Source organism: Sphaerodactylus townsendi, linkage group LG04 (genome assembly GCF_021028975.2).
Source record: "Sphaerodactylus townsendi isolate TG3544 linkage group LG04, MPM_Stown_v2.3, whole genome shotgun sequence".
NCBI classification, from domain to species: Eukaryota; Metazoa; Chordata; class Lepidosauria; order Squamata; family Sphaerodactylidae; genus Sphaerodactylus; species Sphaerodactylus townsendi.
The window spans coordinates 100,766,677-100,787,717 of NC_059428.1; the positions used below are offsets into that span (position 1 = coordinate 100,766,677).

General features: G+C 45.5%; 1 protein-coding gene across 1 annotated transcript in view; it reads left to right on the forward strand.

The window, feature by feature from the left end:
• CCDC138 (coiled-coil domain containing 138) overlaps nucleotides 1-12,374 on the forward strand; it is a 65,091-nt gene extending 52,717 nt beyond the window's left edge. The window contains exon 15 of the mRNA XM_048494906.1: nucleotides 10,284-12,374. Coding sequence (XP_048350863.1) covers nucleotides 10,284-10,347 — 64 coding nt within the window. The 3' untranslated portion in view covers nucleotides 10,348-12,374. The remainder of the gene's footprint in view (nucleotides 1-10,283) is intronic.
• The last annotated feature ends 8,667 nt before the right edge of the window (nucleotides 12,375-21,041 follow it).

The following is a 21,041-nucleotide window of genomic DNA, read 5'->3' on the forward strand; positions in this document are numbered from 1 at the left end:
CTGCGAGAGAGATGAGAACTCCGTTCCCATGGGAATCCCGGAGGGGGGATGGGATGGACAGAGTTATAACCTGTGCTTCTGGCGGGAGACTCTATTCCTGCCACGTCGTGTACGTGAGCTTTCTAGGATGTCTGAATAAACGGTCTTTTACACCAAAAAGCCTTTTATTTCTGCTTCTATGGAATTCCTTACATTGTGGCAGGAATCCTAGTTCATCTATCTTCCCAGTGCAGCGGACCTCTGGTGTCTCGGCATGGAGAGGTTGAATATTCCTGAATCTGTGGAAGGTGCGGTAGCCCCCAAAGAGGGCTCCGAGCTTTCCCTTATGGACTTGGAGGAACCGGCGGGAGAACGGGTCTCGCTGGTAACTCTTTCCCGTCCTCGTATCAACACGAGTCTTCCCTTACTCCGTTGGGACGAGGGACGAGGAGACGATCATGTGGACTTGCATGAGTCGTTTGGGGCGCTGTCTATGGATCGAGCGCCTGTGGATCGGATATCTGCCCGTTTTCGTGTGGATTACAAACCTCAGATGCAACCTGTCACGGAGGAGACGGGCCTGACCACCTTTCATGCGGAGACACAGGAGTCCATTGAACGATTCCTGGACTCGTATTTTGGTGATGCTCCCAAGAATCCACCGTGGCATAGCACTGGGGCCCGTCCTAAGACCACCGGTGAAACCGGGACTATATCGGGGATTGGGAGGGGTATCCGTACCGGTACCCCCAGATCCCGGATCAGCAGCTGCACCTGAGGCGCCCCGTGGAGCCGTCGGTGGACACGAGGTGCTGCATTCTGATGAAGAGGAATCCGAAGAAAGCCTGCCTTCCCATCCGGATCTATTCCCCCTCCCGTCAAAAGAGAGCTGGGATGAGGAAGTGGGCCGACTGCGAGATGCCCAGGAAGCATGGGCCCGTGAACGCCAGCTATGGGAAGAGGAACGGGAGCAGCTGCAGCAAGAGCGTGAAAACCTGCAGAAAGACCGGGAACAGCAGCGCAAAGAAATCCAACTCGAATTGGACCGTACAAAGACGCGCTGCAACGGCAATATATGCAGAATCTATCAGTCCATGATAAGGTCCTGGAGCACTCCACACTGGACTTAGCGCTTCAACGCTGCGTTAAGGCCATGCGCACGCGAAAGTGAACTAACTGCAGCTATTCAACGAGATCTAACTGGCCAAACTGGAACGAGAGAAAGCAGCTTTGCATGCGCTACCAGGATGCCTTGACTCGCAAGGAGAGAGACTTAGCCGCCTTGGAAAAGGAGCTGAAGAAGCAGCAGGACAAGATGCCCCAAGTTGGAGTCTACGCTGTCACTGGTACAGCCAACGCCAGAGGGCGACGCTGCTGGGTCCTGCTACTGCGCATCTGCCACCTTCCAAAGACCTGCTCCTCCCACCAGAACACCAGCGGCGCCGGGCGTTGGTGCCCCCACCTCCACCGATTCGGCCCTCCCGGCGCCAGCTGCCTCAACCTGCGAACCGCCGCTGGCCAGCGGCCAAGGGCCGTGGAGAGAGGATATTACAGACCTCCAATACCTGCCCGTTTCGGGATGGGACCGCTTCCAAACTCCCCTACTTCATCCTACAACTTCGATGCCCACATGGAGGGACTATGACGATTTGTACCCGGTCTGAACGCGAAAATAATACGGGACATCGGTTCCGTCTTGGATGGAGCGGCAGCCGACTGGTTTGTGACTCTTTTTGATCTGCAAGGGGAGGATACTCGCGACGGTGCCTGCGTTCCTCCAAGCCTTAAGGGCTCGCTTCCAAGATCCGGTGCTGAAAATGAAGCCATCCACACCATCAAATCTATTCCAGCAAGGCAACCACTCCTTTGCCGAATTCTGTTCGTGAATTTCGATGCGGCGGCTGCTCGACTCCCTCCTGAGTGGCCTGGAGCGCATGAAATGTGAATACTTCTCCGGATGCCGTCGACGGCAAGCTTCGCGAAACGGTGTTCCTTATTCGGATCCCCCGCACTATTGCTGATTGGATCGAATTAGGATCTCAAGTGGCGCCTCGCTTGGATTACGGCCGGGGGCCGCCCACTAAAACCCGCCGCTACGACCACCGCTGCGACTCGCAAGCCAAGCCCAGCAGCCTCTACCGAAACCACCTCCGAGCGCCGTCGCCGTCTGGGATTGTGTCTTTACTGCGGAGGACCGGGTCATCTAGCTGCCAACTGCCCGAAAAAACAGAAACCAACCGCTCCGGCCGCGCGCACTCCATCTGCCAAGCCACCACGCAAATCCGGGCCACCCCCAACAGGCTCGTCTAAGGCGGTTACCGGTTAGGCACCCAGAAGAGGGGGAGCAGCTGTTTGCCTCTCTTCAGCCCCCATGGATATGGGTTCGACTCCAGATGCGGTGAGTGAAGGCAGCGCTCCCATTACGATTCAAGCGATTCTGGCCAACCCAGCTAAGCACACTCGTATTATAGCCTCAGCCCTTGTAGATTCTGGGTGCTCCCATTGTTTATCGCGGCCCCAGGTGGTGGAGGAACTTGGACTAGACCGAGTCCCCTGGCTAAGCCCATACCGCTTCACCCAAATGGACGGCAGCCCTCTCGGGGCCGAAGGACCGGCCCAGTTCAAAACGCAACCGTCCTCCTCCGCGCTGACCATTGGGAGAAGATCAGTTTTATTCTGGCACCGGTGGCCAAACACTCCAAAATCATGGGCATGCCATCGGTGTTGTTGCATGAACCAAAACTCATTCGGAAAGAAAGGATCTTAGAATTCACTGACTCTCCCTGCGGAGAACACATGAATTGGGGAAAACTCACCTCCTAATGACATACCCCTGGCTTCGCCAGCGGTGCACGCTCCTAATTGTTCTCGAATCTACCGGTATTCCACCGGCTTACCGGGATTTAGGCAGAGTTTTTTAGGAGCAAGAATGCGATCAATTGCGACCCCATAGAGACACTGACTGCAAAATCGGATTACAGACAGGGGCGCAACTGCCCAAGGGTAGAATCTACCGCATGAGTCCCAATGAGGAGAAGGAACTTCGTGCCTTCTTAGACAAGAACCTGGCTCGCGGGTTCATACGACGAGCTACCAAACACACACATGCTGCTCCTGTATTATTTGTTAAAAAAAAGGACGGGTCTTTAAGGCTCTGCACGGATTACCGAGGACTCAATGCGGTTTCCCTGTCCAATAAATACCCTTTGCCATTAATCAAGGACCTTTTAGATGCATTGGGCAAGGGACGCATTTTTACTAAGTTGGACTTAAGAGAAGCTTACTACAGGATCAGGATTGCGGAAGGCTATGAACATTTGACTGCATTTAACACAAAATTTGGACAGTATGAATACTTAATAATGCCATTCGGGTTAAGTGGGGCCCCCGGAGCTTTTATGGCCCTTATCAACGAAGTTCTCCATGATTTATTATACAAGGGAGTAGTGGTGTACTTAGATGATGTTTTAATTTATTCACAAACCATGGAGGAGCATGAAGCCTTGGTTCGGGAAGTATTAAAACGCTTGCTCAACAACTCCCTCTTTGCCAAACTTTCTAAATGTTGTTTCCACCAAACCTCTATCGACTATTTGGGTTACCGGATCTCTTCCGAGGGGCTAAAAATGGATCCTGCTAAGATTGAAGCAGTCCTCCAATGGCCTGCCCCTACCAATCAGAAGGAACTCCAATCTTTCCTAGGGTTTGCTAATTTCTATCGTGACTTTATACCCCAATTCGCTGAACTGACTCTCCCACTCACAGACCTCTTACGCACTAAGGGTAAAGACCCACAGGCTGCCAAGCCCGGGGCCCCCCTTTCCTGGTCTAAAGAATGTCAGACAGCCTTTCAACATTTAAAATCAGCTTTTACTACCGAACCTATCCTGAAACACCCTGACCCAGATCTTCCTTTTGTGGTTCACGTGGATGCCTCGGACAAAGCGCTTGGGGCAGCCCTGTTGCAGAGAAATAAAGATGATAGGCTGGTTCCGTGTGCTTATTTATCAAAGAAATTCTCCGGTGCTGAGCTCAACTGGACTGTAGGGGATAAAGAGACTGCGGCCATCAAAGTAGCGCTTTCCACTTGGCGCCACTGGCTGGAGGGGGCTAAACACCCCTTTCAAGTGTGGTCGGATCACAAGAACTTGGCCGCCCTTTCCACCCCCCTCAAGATGTCCGCAAAACAACTCAGTTGGGCCGATTTCTTTTCTCGTTTCTTTCACTGTCCATTTTTTCCCCGGAAAAACCAATAAACTGGCTGATGCGCTCTCGCGCCTACCCGGGGAGGGGGGTGGAGCTGCCTTACGGGATATCCCGCGCACTGTTCTCTCCCCCTCCCAATTGGGGCTGGCTGTCACTCGATCTCAGACGTCCACTCCTCCCTCTCCACCCATTCCCAGCCTGGTCTCTCCTTTCCTACGAGAACTCGAGGAGGCGGGGCTGCGCGAGCCACCAGCGGAGGAAGGTGACTCCCAATTACGCCTGGAGAATGGTGTTTGGCGGCGGGGGGATTGTTGGTACGTGCCTCCCCCCCTCCGTAAGCAGGTCCTCGAGGCCTGTCATGATGCCCGCTCGGCTGGACATTTTGGCTTCCTTAAGACTCTGCATTTGGCCCGCCGTCAATTTTGGTGGCACACGATGCGCAAAGACATTGAGACATATATCAAAGGTTGCTCTGTTTGTGCGGAAGCCAAATCCGTTCCGGGAAAACCCCATGGTCTGTTGAAGCCTCTCCCGGTGGCCTCCCGCCCCTGGGAAGTCATCTCCATGGATTTTATCACGGATTTGCCAGAGAGTCAAGGCAACACGGTCTTGTGGGTGGTGGTGGACTTATTTTCTAAACAAGCCCATTTCATCCCATGTGCTTCCATCCCCTCCGCTCCTAAGTTAGCGCGTCTGTTCATTCAGCATATTTATCGTCTACACTCCGCCCCCGTTAAGGTGGTCTCCGACCGCTGACCCCGATTCATTTCCAGGTTCTGGAAAGCTTTCCTGGGCTTGTTGGGGGCCGCCCGCAATTGCCGCCTACCACGTTCAAAGCGACGGTGAGCCGGAGAGAACGCACACAACCCTGGAACAGTATTTACGTTGTTACGCCAACTATAACAAAGACAACTGGTGCGAGTTAATTCCGCTTTGCAGAATCGCCTATAATAATGCGGTTCATAGCAGTACAAAAAAACACCCCTTCGAAATTGTGTCTGGGCGATCCTTCCCTCCGTTGCACTTAACTACCTTCGCGGAAGCGTTGAATCCTCCGGAGTTCCAACAGTGGATTTCATCTCTGGCCGAGGGGTGGAAAACGGTCCAGACCATGCCTTACAGCAGGCTAAAGACTCCCAAAAACTTCAAGCGGATAAGCACCGCCGGATTTCCTTTACGTGTGGGCGCCTGGGTGTATTTGTCTACCAAAAATCTCAGAGACGTACATAAATTTTCAAAACTGGGCAAAAGATTCGTGGGACCTTTTAAGATTACTAAAGTGATTAATGATGTCACTGCCCGATTGGACTTGCCTAATTCTCTAAGTAATATCCATCCTGTCTTTCATTCCAGTTTGCTCAAGGAGGCTCCGTTTCCGATGCCTGGCACGACCCGCCGGAGAGACCCCCGCCGACTATAATTGATGGCCACAAGCATTATACCCTCTGGGTATAATCAATGGGTCTATTCCGAAAATATTGACGCCCCTGCCCTCATTTCTGCTTTTCACCGCACCTTTCCGCACAAACCTGGGGGGGAGAAGTTTTTCTTAAGGGAGGCAGAGTGTAAAGGATTCAATGGTGTTGATGTTCAGGACAGCCGCCTGGCCTTGACTGAATTCCATAACCCGGGCGATGGGCCAGCATCTGCGGCGGAGACTCTGGCGGAGACCTTATCTCTGCGAGAGAGATGAGAACTCCGTTCCCATGGGAATCCCGGAGGGGGGATGGGATGGACAGAGTTATAACCTGTGCTTCTGGCGGGAGACTCTATTCCTGCCACGTCGTGTACGTGAGCTTTCTAGGATGTCTGAATAAACGGTCTTTTACACCAAAAAGCCTTTTATTTCTGCTTCTATGGAATTCCTTACAGTTAGGGGGTGGATTCCAGCATCACTTGTTTAAACTAGGGAGCCCAGATTCTCCTTTTAAATTCACCTTAAAGGGAGAATCTGGGGTTCCCAGTTTAAATAACATTGAAAGTGATGCTGTTTTCCGCAATTGGGGGGGAACGGACTGGATACAACACCATAAAATGTTTTCATAGCAGTAATAAAACATTTTGAAAGCATTTTGAAAATGTTTTCAAAAAATTATTTCTGCTGTGTGGCATGGCCTATTGCTGTGTTCAGATTTGTGAATTGGGGCATGTTCTGTAATGTGATGGTGACTTTAAAACGACCTGGTGTAAAAAATCATTGCTTGGTCACGGTGGGGGAGGGTGGCTGCCCATGGGAGGGGTGTGTGTGTGCCAAACTCCAGTTTGCCTAGATACGCCACTGGGCGTAGCTATAAGGGGTGTAGCTATGAAGTGGTTTACCTCATGCTCTGTGCAGTGTTTGCATGAGGGAACTTATTTAGCAAACTGTTTAGATATTTCCGATATATGCTTTCTCACAGAAATAGATTACTTTCTAGCAGCTCCTACTTCTGTCTCCAATATTAAAAACATATTTTAAAAAATCAGTGTGAGTCAAAACTTACTACTAAAGAGTCTTTGTATGCCTCCATTGTCTGTCCATGAGTTTAATCTTGCTATTAGTTCTCAGATAGATGGTATTTACTATATACAGGTGCTAAAAGCAGGCAATGCAGTCTTTCCAATAGTGTGGTTAGTGAATATGGAGACCTGGGTTCAAATGCTGATTGGCTGGGGCTGGGAAACTGGCTTTGGGAAAGTTATTCCTGACCTAACCAACATACAGTTTTGAGAATAAAATAGAACAAGAGAGTTATACATGTCATCCTGAGCTCCTGGAATAGGAGAATAAAGTACTAAATAAATGTCAGTCATTTCAAGAATGCAAGTGCATAGAGAAAGTACATTAAGCAGTTCTGGGCTTTGCAAAACTAGTTAATGACCTGGTCTGTAGAATATTTTCTTTTCACTATTAACTGAGAAGATTTAGTTCCCAAACTGGTCAATAGCAGCTACAAACTGCAGGGATCTGGCTCTTCAGTGCAGAGAACTGCAGAGCTGCTTGGCACAGGTGAACTCAAGGTGAACTTCACCACGAAACATTAAGATGATGCTATTGTGACATTGAACGGAGTTTGACCAAATTTGTTTGCCTATTTTTCCTCAGGTTGTACCTACCTACTTTCCACCCCAGCCTTCACATACTGGGGTACTAAATCTTATGATTGGTTGTTTCTTTTAGAATATGGCCCCCAATCCAATCCAGATGCTCTGTCTACTGATGCTAGATTGAATACTTTTTCCTAGTTATGCTGAGAATAACAGGTAGTGTAGCTGACTCCTGTGTGAAAGACTGTGCTTACTGCACTTCTGAGATTTGCAAGGTACGAGGGCTGAAATACTTTTCTACAACCACTGTTTGGTCTGACAAACATTAATTGGGTTCCTTGAGAGAGGCGAAGTCAGGACCCCGCACAGACAAGAAGTGAGATCCAGGTGCAGGTTAACGCCTTTAAGAACAACATTTGGCAAAGCAAGAGAACTCTGTTAGGGCCAACAAGGTGACTAAGAGATTAAAAACATACATCACAAAAAATGCATCATAAAAACCACTAAAACCAGACAACAGCACATAATCAAAACAAAACTGAAGCTAAAATGTGCATAGGAAAACAAAGCAAAAGACAAAAAGGAGGGATCACCAAGGGAACTGCCAATGAAACAAAAAAAGTCTTCACCCACTGGTGGACAAAGGCAACAGAAAGGGACAGGCAAATCTTGAGAGAAAGTTCTAGAATTTTGGTACAACAACCAAGAAGGTCTTCTCGGAGGTTATCCACCTAAGTTCAAATGGTGAAGGATAGCTGAACAGGGCCTCAGAAGATGAGCGAAATAGACAGGTAAGTTCCTGAGGGAATAGGTACATATTGGTCAGGTGTGTTGGTCTGATTTTTTTCTGCCCAGGAAAGACCACAGTTTGCTAAAGAGTCAAAGTTGGTGAAAGTCTGTCCTGGCCACATCTGCCACCTGCTTATCTAGCAGCTGGCTTGGGTCCAAGAACACTCCCAAATTTCAGACCTGTTCCTTCAAGGGAAATGCAGTCCCATTCCGAATGTGTGACACCTTACGACCTGGGTCAGACCTTCCAGTCCCCAGTAGCACTTCTGTCTTGTCAGGATTATTAAGATTCAGTTTATTAGCTTGCATCTGCTTCAAAACTTCCTTCAGTCACCACTCCAGGGTTTCTATAGCCTCCCTGGTACTGGTTGGAAGTGCAAAATGGAGCTGAGTGCTGCCAGCCACATATTAGCGAGTATCCAGTCCAAGTTTCTGGATGACCTCACACAGTGGTTTCATGTAGAGTCGACATTGAAAATCATAGGAGACAAAATGGAGGCTAGTAGAACACTGAAGACAAAGGGGTGAGCAGTAGTCCCCCTGAAATCCATCCTCCAGGGACAATTGGAACCACTTCAAAACAATGTCTTCAAGACCAGGAAGGCAGTCCAGAAGAATACCATGACCAATGTTATAGTAATCTCCAGGGAGGTCCTGGAGATTTAACAGAGTCACACTCCCTCTGTCCATCTCCTGATGCTGGTCTTCTACCATGGCAACCAAGACTGGTTCGGACCAGTAACAAGGCCTGAAATGTAAACTTGTTTAAATGAAATACTATTCAACCCAATGGCCTTGTGCAGTATCACACTAAAAACAATCCTAATCGCCTGAGTCCATGATAGCACTCATTTATTTATACATATTATTATATCTTGCTGTCCCTTGGGGGGAAAATCTTTGCAAGAACTAAAGTGGCCTTGTGTTCAATGCCTGCAAGGAGCACTCTCAGTTTCTCTCCAACAGTTATATTTGCTCTCCCTTGAAGAAATGGCAAAATCCATAATTTTCTTATATCAGAGTGAAACACACTTTCCAAAAATCCATACTACAGTGTATCAGTTCCTCCAGATTGCCACAAATATAATTTATTCAAGTAAGGAATTCTTATAAGGTATCACATTTAATCTGGATAACATAAATGCTACTCTGTATTGTGGAATAGTTAAATAGTTTAAATATTCAGAAGAGGCTCGAAGCATTGGTTCAGAACTGAGATTCAGAACTGACACATCTAGAGGCTTTGGATATGATAAACCTAAACATGGGGGGGGGGGGAGCAAACTGTACTTGTATCATAAGAGTTCCCTCACCCAGCAGATTTAAGTAGCCAGGAAGGACAAGGGCCATACAAGCAGGTGCGAGGCTTCAGACCTTCAAGGATCCTGAGCCTTCAAGATCTGTTCATTTCATTTACCCCATTTTATGGTAGTGAACTGTGCCAGTTATTGTGTGTGAAGAAATCCATATTTGATTGCCCCAAATTCATATCATGGGATTTGAAGGGGGGGGGGGGGTTTATGCATTCTCTTCCCATTTTCTGCATTACTTTTATAATGTCCCAGTTTTTCAATTATTTTCTTTTCCTGACAAGTCCATTTTCATTGGACTTTTCTATGCCACCCTGACCATCTTTTTTGTTACCCAAACACAGAGAATAATCATGTGCTAGTTTAGGTTCCTATATTAGCATTCATGAGAACTACCAATCATATAACCAAAAACTTCCTTTGCAGTTTTTCTCAATACATGCTTTCCTTTCTAGTGAATTCTTAAAGCCTTATCTCGAATATATGGCCAAGTGCTGGTTTAAGCATTTAGTAAAGTTTAATTTTGCTCATATTGTAGCTGCAGCAGAAATGTAATTTAGGTCAATACATTTCTTCTTGGGATTGAAAGGGTTTATTCAAGAGCGCACAGCTCATTCTGGAACTTGTATATTAACAATATTCAACAGCTATTCAACAGCATCCTTTCATAATTTATAGTTGCTTAGCAATTTCACTTTTAGGTGAGATTTAGTTTCACTTTTTAAAAATTGTATAGAATGCATTTAACAATTAATGGGGAAAGTTTTTGCAGATACATTTAACGGTAAATTATGAAATAGGCCCTTGGCAATGTTTTTTTTCCGTTTTAGAACTTCCATTCACAATGTGTGTCAGTGTTTCTGTTTGGTTAAATGTATCAGATCAAATTAAAAAAGAGCTGTGAGCAAAACTTGTAATTTATATCTGTCATTGTGTAGCCTTTATAAACTGAGTGGGTTTTTTCACCCTTAGGATTCGATTTGTTCAGGAAACTGGCAGTCTGGTGCACAGCCTTTCATCTGCAGCCTTCTACTGAAGAGTTCGCCTGGGCAGGTTGTCTCCAGCATTTTGACAATTGTGTAGACCCTCCAGATGGTTTCACCTCATCTGTGGCCCTGAAGAAAATATACACTTGGCGTTCTCATCTGATAATGGTGATGAGAAATCATTAAGACACATAGCCTAACATTAAGAAATCTTGTAGCTACTACATTTTCCTCACTTGTATTTTCTATTTATTAAAATATGTATACCCTACATTTCCACTTGCTTACAAGTGGCTTACAAATAATAATTAAAATATTATGCATGAAAACCGAATAAATTCCTCAATACCTTGCTTTCCTCCTTAGAAGATACCTACCTATAACCCCTCAAAAGCCCTGGTAAATAAGCAAGACTTTCTGGACTTCCCAGAGATCTCTGAGAAAGGAGTTTCCCCTAGCATCTTCACATTGGAAGCCACAATGGAACAGTCCCAGGCTCTGGTCAATAATAGGAGGGTCACCTTGAGTGGAGGAATAGTCAGCAAGTGGAAGCCTAATGACCATAGTTGGCTTACAGGAAATATATGGGCAGAGATGGTCCCTCAGATGCGTGAGTCCTATGCCATAAAGGCTTTAAAGGAGACAATGGGCACCTTGAATTGAACTTGGAGACAAACAGCCAATGTAGCTGTCTCAAAATGAGCAACATAAGTTCCCATGGGCTAGCCCTGACAACAACTGGTCAGCTGTATTTGGGATCAGATTCTAGGTTGTCTTTAAGGGCAGCCCACATAAAGTGTGCTACAGTAATCCAGCCATGGATTGGTGTGGTCACATTAGCTGAGTCTAAGAAATCAGAGAGTTGGTGAACCAGTTGCAGGTGATATAAGGTGCTCCTGGCTACTGTGGTAACTGGCTTTTCAAACAGCAAGGTTGGGTCCATGAATACCTGTTCTGGAAAAGCCAAATCTACTTCATCCAGTACAAGTGGTTCCAATTCGTCTAGAAAATCAGTCTTCCTTAATTCTGTCCAGCATTTTCCCAGTCTTGCCTGGATTCAACATTGTTGTACCTTTGCTGCCTAACCATATCCTCGAAGCATTGGTTCAGAACTGAGATTCAGAACTGACACATCTAGAGGCTTTGATAACCAAATATAGAGCTGGGCATTATCTGCATATGGATGACACTCAACCTTGGGATGATCCCATTCAACTCCTTCTTATAGAACAGAATCCTGCAGCACTCTTCAGGAAAAGTTCCACCTGTTGCTTCTGCTCCTTCAGTGGAAATTTTGTGTCAGACAAACTAAGACCATGAAAGGGCTGTTCCTGGAAAAGCAACTTCATATTCCAACCAGTGGATGAATGGAGCAATCAGTGTCAAAGACCACTGAAAAATCTAGCAGTATCAGCAGGGATAACTGTTCCCTGCTAGCTTTAAGCGAAGATTGTTCCCCAGTGCTTGTAAAGCCATCTCTGTCCCAAACTCAAGCCTGTAGTGATTTTTTTTTAAAAGAAATTCTTTTGCATCCAGTCGCCTCTGGGATTATTATTTTTTTCTGGAGAATCTTGGAGAATGTTCACCAAGTCTTCATGGCCTCATATTTCTCAAATCTGTTGAAAATTGTACCTTTTCTAAAATTACTCTGGACCTTCCCAACGACCACTATTCTTAGGGAAATGTGAGACCTAGATAAAAAATGTTCACATGAAATGTCAGCACAACAGTGTGGCTTTTCTGTCTCCTGAAGTGGTTACCACCATACTGCCACATTATCTAGTGTTACTCTCTCATTTTGGGAGGAACCAAATTCCAGATAAAAGGAATGGTAATATTTTTTGACAGTTGTAGATATCATTCTAAATGGCTGTGCATAAGCAGCTGATCAGGGCTTGGGGAAAGTAATTCTTGGCTGAAGAGAATGGGCATGTGGTGTTTCTGTGAGGTGAAAGCAGTAGGATGAAACGAGTGAACAGACTCTGTTGAGAGTTGTTTGAAGCACTTGGGTGGGGTTGCAGGATCACTCTTTCCAGAATCTGATGTGAAGTAGTGGATCGGCTGCCCTGCAGAAGTGCTTTTGTGTCTCTGTCTGTACTCCATATGCATATTTATAAATAAAAACTGCAGAAATACCAGAAGTCTCAGCATTCTTTCATCCAAAAAGATCCAACCAAGGTATGCATCAGCACTTAGAATTTCTCACCACTTGGAAGGTTGAGCCACTATGGACTAATGTATATTGAAGTATGTTCACCTCACTATCTAAATATGTCCAGTACTAACCAATAACTTCCAAGATAGATTAGAACTTTCATTATAAATAGGAATTAACATCATTTGGCAATGCTCAGAGTATAATGAATTGCTAGAGGGAATGGAGCTCCTTAGAAGTCAATTAATTATCATTAATGCCTCCACATGCACTTCTTGTTAAAACTTGTTCCATGGGTTGTGTAAGAACCTCTTACTTTAGTTGATAGGTCATGTTGGAACATCAAGAAAAAGGCAGTCTTCAGTGTACATTGACTTAAAAACATATTAGCTGAAAGCCAAAAAATGCCACAGGCTCATGCAAACGTCAATACATCAAATTCTCAACATGGCCAAATACGTGGATACTTAAATCTAGAGAATGGAACTATGAGCAGACAAGATATCTTTCTACAAATCTGAAAAATTCCAAAGGTTTGTAGAAAAATCTGAAATCTTTTTTTAAAAAAGTACATGAGCTAACCCCCCCCCCCCCCCAATAATAAAATAAGGGAAGGAGGAAAAGCAAAAGATGGTGGGGCAGATAAAGGTGGGTTGGCTTATGGGTGGGAAGAAAAAAACAGGAAAAGGGAAGAAGCTATAGGGGCTTCCAAAGAAGAGAAAGTGGAGCAGGGGTAATGAGAGTTCTTGTGGGCCTTCCTGTTTGTTTATATGCCTCACTAAGTGTTGTCCTTTTATTTTTCCCGGTAAATGTAGGCCCTTGAGTCATGTTGGAAGGCACTGCCCAAATTCCCCAAGTTCTGGAAACATCTTGTCAGGAGCCGCAGGGAATCTACATTTGAAACCGCAGACAGTGAAGTTTGTTATGAATTCAGCTGGTTGTGGAGTTAACATTTGAGTCAAAGCAAAGCTGTGGTTTAATAGAATGATGTTACTCAGCTACTGCCTGCACTTCAGTGGCTGTTAATGTCAATGAGATTAACTGACTTTTGGAAATGTAACTGTTGTCCTTTCTGGTTAGCTCTTTGGTCAACAGTGTTTTGAGTTTTTTAAAAAAACCTGTTCTTTGTTATTGATTGGCTTGTTGAAGCCTTTTTTGGTTGTTGTTCAGTGCCTGCCAGGAGTACCCTATATATGAGTGACCAATCTATTTTAAACCCCCTACTTTTCCTCTATTAGACTTTTAGCTAATGATTTCTGAAAATCTCTTGGGGATTCTGTTGTTGACTATCCAATGAATTCCGTTTTGTGAGATATAGAGATTTAAATGAATAATTCCAAGCCTAGGTTAGTTCCACCCCCACCCTCTTTACATTCCAGCTTCAAATAACAAAGTTTGATCTTACGGATGCTTGGGGGAAGCTGATTTTCTCTGCCTTCCCCTTTCCATAGCACCGTGGTGGCGAACCTTTGGCACTCCAGATGTTATGGACTACAATTCCCATCACCCCCTGCCAGCATGGCCAATTGATGCTTGAAACCCCATTGCTGAAGTGGGATGCCTCAGACAAAAGGGCATGAGGCTTGGAAGGGCTGCAGTGAACAGCAGAAATTGGGCAAAATCGGCTGGTCTTCTGCAGGAGGTGCACGCTTCACTGATCAAGGTTCATACTTGCACATGAGCTACAGTGAGGATTTTGCTCCATTCTCCATTGCAGCTTCCTGTGCTGCATGCCTTTTCGCTCCGTATTATCCGTTAATAAGGCCACAAAGGGCTGCTGTAGTAAGAGGAGGATCTACCTCCATAATTGTCTTCTTCCTGTGGCTTGCATAATTGAATCTGCAATATATGACCACATGCCATTTCTTACAACAGAAGAAATTTCTTATAAAAGCCTTGTATAATGCCTCCAATTTGCTTAGCTTTTACAATTTGCTTAGCTAGTATTTTACATAAAATACATGGCCTACACTGCTTGGTTCATCCTCAGTTTCCCATTTGGTGTATCTCATTGAACATGATGTTTTTACTTTAAGCTGGATTCTCATGTTTTGTTGACCAAGGGCTAAACAAGGCATGACATGGGAGAAGCATAATTGGGATGTCCCAGCACCCCTGTCATCTTTTAACTAATTAGCATCATACATAGCTACTTCTAAAGTCAAGGCAAAAATGTTGCAGAAAGGCATGTGCTGTTCTGACAATAGCTATTTATGCACTTGTGGTCTGCCCCATCGTAAGCGTATATTCCTTTTGATCAGATTGTTGCTTGTGCATACGTTCTCCCCCCGCCCCCTCCCAGTTCGCCACTCTACAGATCAGAGAAGCCCCATGGTTTTTGAAAGCAGGCAGAGTGTGACTTTTTCCCTGTGTGCGCAGGGAAAGCAACGCACAGCAGTATGCGTTTGGCTCTCTCCAAGTTTTGTGCTCCTCCTCACCATTCCCTGCCCATTCAGGAGCAGTTCTGCTCACTGGCATTTCTGGTAGATTGATGGGGCTTTTTTTTAAAAAAAACTTTTTTTAATGCTTTCAAAATCTACTGCAACAACTCAAAAGAGAGAAAAGGTGGCAAAGAACCTCCAGAACTGGAAGCAGTGACTGGGCTCAGACTCAGAGGAATCAGCAGGGCACTTCCTCACATGTAAACTGAGAAATGCGGGGAGCAAACAGCCTTGAGGTAAGTACTGCATGCACACGGTCCAGTGTAAATTGTTCACACAGGCTGCTATTAGAAATGCAAAGGGAAATAAATTGTAGGTGCTGTGATGGATAGCCAGAGGTCCTGCCCCTTTCTGACAGCCACCAATCACCTGTGGTTATGTCTGGTGTGTGTGGAACAACTAACAACAAATCAGGGTTCATGGATGGCTGCCAGATGAAATGGGATCGTAGAAAAGAAACAACTGTTATGCTGTCAGCTCGGTTCAGAGATGGTTTGCATATCCAGACTGTTAATTGGTAGAGACCCTGTCTGAGGAGACTATCTAGGGCCGTTTCCGCACGGCCCATTAACGACGGCCTGGGAGCGCTAAAAACGCCGCCCCCAGGCCGCCGTTCACACAGGCACCGCTGCTGCAACGCAGCAGAGGCGACCTGACTCCGCTTCCCTCCGCTCCCCCCCCCCCTTTAAAGGGTTGTTGTTGGGGAGGAAGCGTCTTCCCGGCGGCGCGGTGCGAACCGCGCCGCCGGAAAGACGCTGTCTCCCTTCTGCACCCCACTCACGGTGTCCTCGTCGTCGCCTGCTGGGCGTCGCAGCCCCGCCCACACTGTCCTCCGACCTCCAGGGGTCGGAGGGCAGCGTGGGCGGGGCTGCGACGCCCAGCAGGCACGACCACCGTGAGGGGCGCAGAAGGAGAAGACTCCATCGCGCGAGCCGCCTGCCATCTGCCGGCCTCCGCTTCGCCCGTTCGCATGCTTGCATGCGAACGGGCTTCCGCCCCCACGCCGCCAGAACTCTTGGCGGCGTGGGGGCGCATCCTGGCCGTGCGGAAACGGCCTAGGAGTCAGAATCTGACTTATTGGTAAGGAGGCTAACCAGATAATATTTGGAGATAGGGTGTGGTCTTATAAAGAGATAGGTTAAAACCCCTTTCAGTGAAGACTGAATGCCTCAGTCTGGCTTGTGTAAGAAACCATACTAGCATAGTGCATGCTTGAAGAAGTGACTGAAAACTCAGTACCCAGTTTCTGAAGGAAACAGGCTGATGATCTGGAGTTTCTAGGAAGAGCTCACATTTGCACTGAGCAAGTCCTGAAAGTGATGGAATGCCAATTTTCTTCTCAGGAGTGCAAGCTTGTCTGTTGTTAACTATGCACCCATGAGTTAACATCTGAAACATTACAGCTTATATTAAGAACTGCATTTAGAAGACCCCTTGAGTTGTCTATCAGTAGAAAGTTGGGATAGAGACTACTGTGGTCAAACAAAGCAGTTTGCTACTGCTTCTTAGCATTTAAAATGCTGACCTTCACAGGTATATACTTCATCTTCAAGGAAAACATATCAGACAGCTAATTAGTTAAATGAGGCTGGAGATGGGGAGATTGATTGTAGATCTCCTCTGAAGATAAAGTCTTGTTTGACTTTAAAGTTCAGATAATAGTTTCTGGAAATGCATCTGATTTTGTGAGAACAATGCAAAATACATGAGCTATGGTATAAAGGTCTTTTACTTAGAAGCAGTATTTTAATTTCAAATAGCTTTGCTATAATATTTTGCATTTTAAAATACATACTTATTTTACTTAAACTGTTTTGGCATGATTCAAGAGTAAGCTTGTCCATTCCACCTTCATCTCTACAGTCTCAGACAACTGAGGATTAATTAGGTTCAGGGCTGGATGAAGGGGGGAGGAGATGCCCCAAGTGCCAGGCAGAAAGGAGGAGACGGCAAGAGGTGGGGAGGGGGGCTCAGTTACCCCAAAGACATTGCTCATTGTGCAGCATGTGCCTCTTTCTCTCAATTAGGCTGCTGCTAGGAGGTGGAGGTGGCTGAATTACCCAGCAGAGGTGGCTTGTTCTGCAGCAGATGCCCCATTTCCCCAATTAGACTGCTGTTAGGAGATGGGGGGAGGGGAGGTGGAAGAGGGAGACCTTGGGCCTCAGAGGGGAGTTGCAGCCCTTGGTAAGGCAGAAGCTGCAGCTGTTTTGGTGAGATGATGGTGAGCAAAGGGTTCCTGAGATGTTCAAAGATTGCAGTGGAAGGCATAGACCCCCCTCCCCACCCCCGGTAACCTTCCTTGACCTCGCTAATCTCCCTCCTTCCCCTAATCAAGGCATCCTCCACTCTACTATCTGCATCTGGCCAGTCACCCATCAACAGTTATTACTGGGTGTTATCAACACATTCATGACAACCCAGCCTGAAACTTTGAGCATGCTGGTCAAGGGACTACATATGGATATCAAATAATATCAGGGAGAGGATTGCTCCCTGAGGAACCCCACTCACTAAAAGGTATCATAGTGACATCCTCTCCCATTGGGCTACCTTCTGTCCCCAAATGTGGAGAAATGAGACTAATCACTGCTAGGCTGTCCCATGTATCCCAACACTCGCATGGCTGTGGATCAATAGTTAGTGATCGAGTGTATCAAAATGCTCCTAACAGATCAAGTAGTAACAACAGCAATGGCTTTCCTTGATTCAACTCTCTATGGAGATCGCCTATGCTGTCTCCATCTTATCACCAGGTTGGAAGCCAGACTGAAATGGTTCCAAAGACTAAGTGTCCTGCAGGAAGGTTTGGAGCTGATACTTAGCCCCTCTCTCCACTACCTTACCCAGATTTGAAGGATCAATAGGATCCAAAGATGGCTTTTTAAAGTGTGGCCTTATTAATGCCTCTTTCAATCTCCCTGGGAACATCCCCTAACTCAGGGAGAGATTGATGATGTCCACCAGGAGGGCCTATCATGCTCTATTACACTGACTTTTCACCAGGATACAGGTCCAAAGGGCAAATAGTAGGCTGTGCAGCCACCCAAATCCTGTAAACATTGGCTTGGGAGAGTCAACTGAAATGATCCAGTGTAGGACCTGAAGACAGCCAAGAGACCTCCAGTTTATTCACTGTGTCAATATTGACAGACATTTCTTCTTCTTCTTCTTCTTCTTCTTCTTCTTCTTCTTCTTCTTCTTCTTCTTCTTCTTCTTCTTCTTCTTCTTCTTCTTCTTCTTCTTCTTCTTCTTCTTCTTCTTCTTCTGCTTCTGCTTCTGCTTCTGCTTCTGCTTCTTCTTCTTCTACTACTACTACTACTACTACTACTACTACTACTACTACTACTACTACTACTAAATGTGTGGGTCTTGAGAGAGTTCCAGTCCTGCCATGGAAGACACTAGGTCCATAGTCTGCAAAGAAGCAGCTATATTGATATCGACTTTGAAATCTCCCAAAACCAGCAGTCTGGGGAACTCCAAAGTTCAGCATGATACTGCCTCTAGCAAGCTTGGCAGGAAATCTGCTAGCATGGTAGGCAGACAGTACACCAACCAGATAGCCAAGCTGCCTTCAGAATCCCACTCCAGCACAATCAATACCAATGATCTTTGGGATGGGGAGTGCCTTGAGAAAGATTCCTTTTTGAGCATCCCCCTCCCCCCCACTCGACTTTCACTGGAACAGATGAAGGACCGAGAACCCTAAGGATGGGGGAAAGTTCCCTCACCTAAGTTTCAGTCACAGATTTCAGGCTCACTTTCTGAGCTACACAATAATCTTGCAGCATGGTTGCCCTATTATTAAGGAGCCTAGTGTTACACAACATCAGTGTCAAAGAAAGGTTCCTATTCCTAGCCTCACCACCCTCATATCTCGTGATGGGACAAAGCTTGGAAGGAACCGAAGCATAATCATATCTTCAACTCCTTCCTCTGCCGTTCTTTCTCCCACTGCCATATCTCCCAAGTCCCCCAATCACTGGGATCCCTGACCCAGTGCTGCCTCCCGACTACAACCAAAATCCATTACCTAACAACCCACCCACAGCAATGCAGCATACAATTTCAGTCCTTCATACATACAACATCAATATCAACAGCATTCCTAATTTGACTAATTCACTACCTTCTTCCCCCACACCTTTGCTAACCCCCTTGACCCCTACCATCTAGCTGCCTATAATAAACCTGCTCTTCATAGTCATTCAAGGGCAGGGACTAAATTAATATTTGGTAGATTAATATTTGGTAAAAATGTATAACTTGGGTCTCTCCCACCATTGGGGCCAGACCAAACCTGCAAAATTTTCTTGAACCAGTACTTCAAGTCTCCAATACTAGTACGGGAGATTCCTAAATTACACCTGCTTGTAAATCTCTCTTCCAATTTATAAATTATTCCCTAATAGCAGGGTGTGGTTACTGTGTAGTAAAGAGAAAAATCACTCTGCATTTCTAAGCATTCATAGAAATCATTCTTGACTCAAAGTAATTTCAGTACTACCCTAAACCTTGTTTTTCTGTAATAAGAAATGTTGCGTTTTTAAGATTTCTGGCTTTCTGTACTGAAAGGCTCTGGAGTTTGCCTGATCATTATGTCTCTCTAGTTCTTTAGACTTAATCCGGGATGTTGGGGTAGTGAGAATAGGAATTTGAGAATGGCAAGTAAAATACCTTCTTCCTAATTCCAGGATGAGTGAAACGGACTATTCATTTTTCTGCTCCTGCTCTCCCCTCTCATGTTGCCAGCTACTCCTGAGAAGTTCCCCAAACCACTGAAATCCATAAATCTCATGCCAGTTGTATACACTGTTTTCACTTTTCTGTGTGGATATAAAAGAGGAGAGAAATAAACCAGAAAGATAAATGGCCCAAGAAGAAATGGTCATGGCAGAGGAGAATGAATTTGATTAGAAGAGGTGAACTGACTTAGTTCCAACCACCTTGCAGTTTCCCCTCCCCATTCCCTTATAGACTAAGCATGCACATTTCCCCTTATCTCCACAATGAACAGGTCTAGATGCTTCATCTTTAAAAAAAAAGCTGGGAATTCAGACAGGGAATATATGTTACTGAGGGGGCATTGCCCAGTATGCCCCCCTGTAGCTGGGATACCTGAAAATGTTACATAACCCTCTGGTTTCATAGCTCACAACCAGGATGTTTTATTGTACCAGGAAGAGGAAAAGGAAGCCAATGGCACTATGTACTTGGTATCGCCGCCCCCCTTCTAGGAGGTGAGCTGCTATATTCAGCCGCAGTTAGAGCCACCTTACCTCTTGGAGTCAGCATATATTGTATGTATCCTCTCTGCAAGCTGCCTTAATTATATTTTTGTGCAGAAGAGAGATATACCCTTTCAAAGCACAATAAATAAAAGAGAATTGATAGTATCCTAGCCATAAGGCTTCAGAGGTATGTCAAATCATTTTAGACTATCAAAGGTTCAGGTGTATCTGGCTAACACATGATTTGGATCACGAGAGCAGATTTATCTTATGAGAAAACATTAACTTGTAAGCCTAAAGGACTGTGTTGGTGTTTGAAAGTATATATTTCTTTAAGAAGGCCAGCAAATGTTTTAGCGGGGAAGCGAAAACTGCTATAAGTGACTTGGAGCTTATGAATAATGTTCAACATCACCTTTGGATGAAGTTTTAATCTAGTAAGAGCAGATGTGTCTGAATAGAGGATATTATGTCTACAAATATAGTGTATTCCCACACTGTGTGTGGGCTAAGATTTTGGAAGGAAAAAAAACCCCAGCAAGATGCATGAAAATAAAAGCCATTTTTCTGTATGGAATCCATTCAAAGAAAACTGTTTGTTTAAAGCTAATGAAAGCTAATTATGGTTTCTTCTTGTTTCACAGCAGTTTCATGATTAGAGATAAGTACTTAATGGAACATACCACTGTTCAGGTAGAGGCAGCCACAGAGGAAGCGGGCGCAGCTCCCACAAGTTATTTCCTCAATAAGATAACAAGTTCTCTTTAATGATGCAAGAATGGCAACTTATTGACTGGCAAAATAGCAGTTGATTTAATTGGAACTCTTTTTAATTCTCCCCCTAGGAACAGAACAATGGCAATGAATTACATTAAACTGTTGAAAACCTACGGTGCCTGACGGGTTACTTATCCATT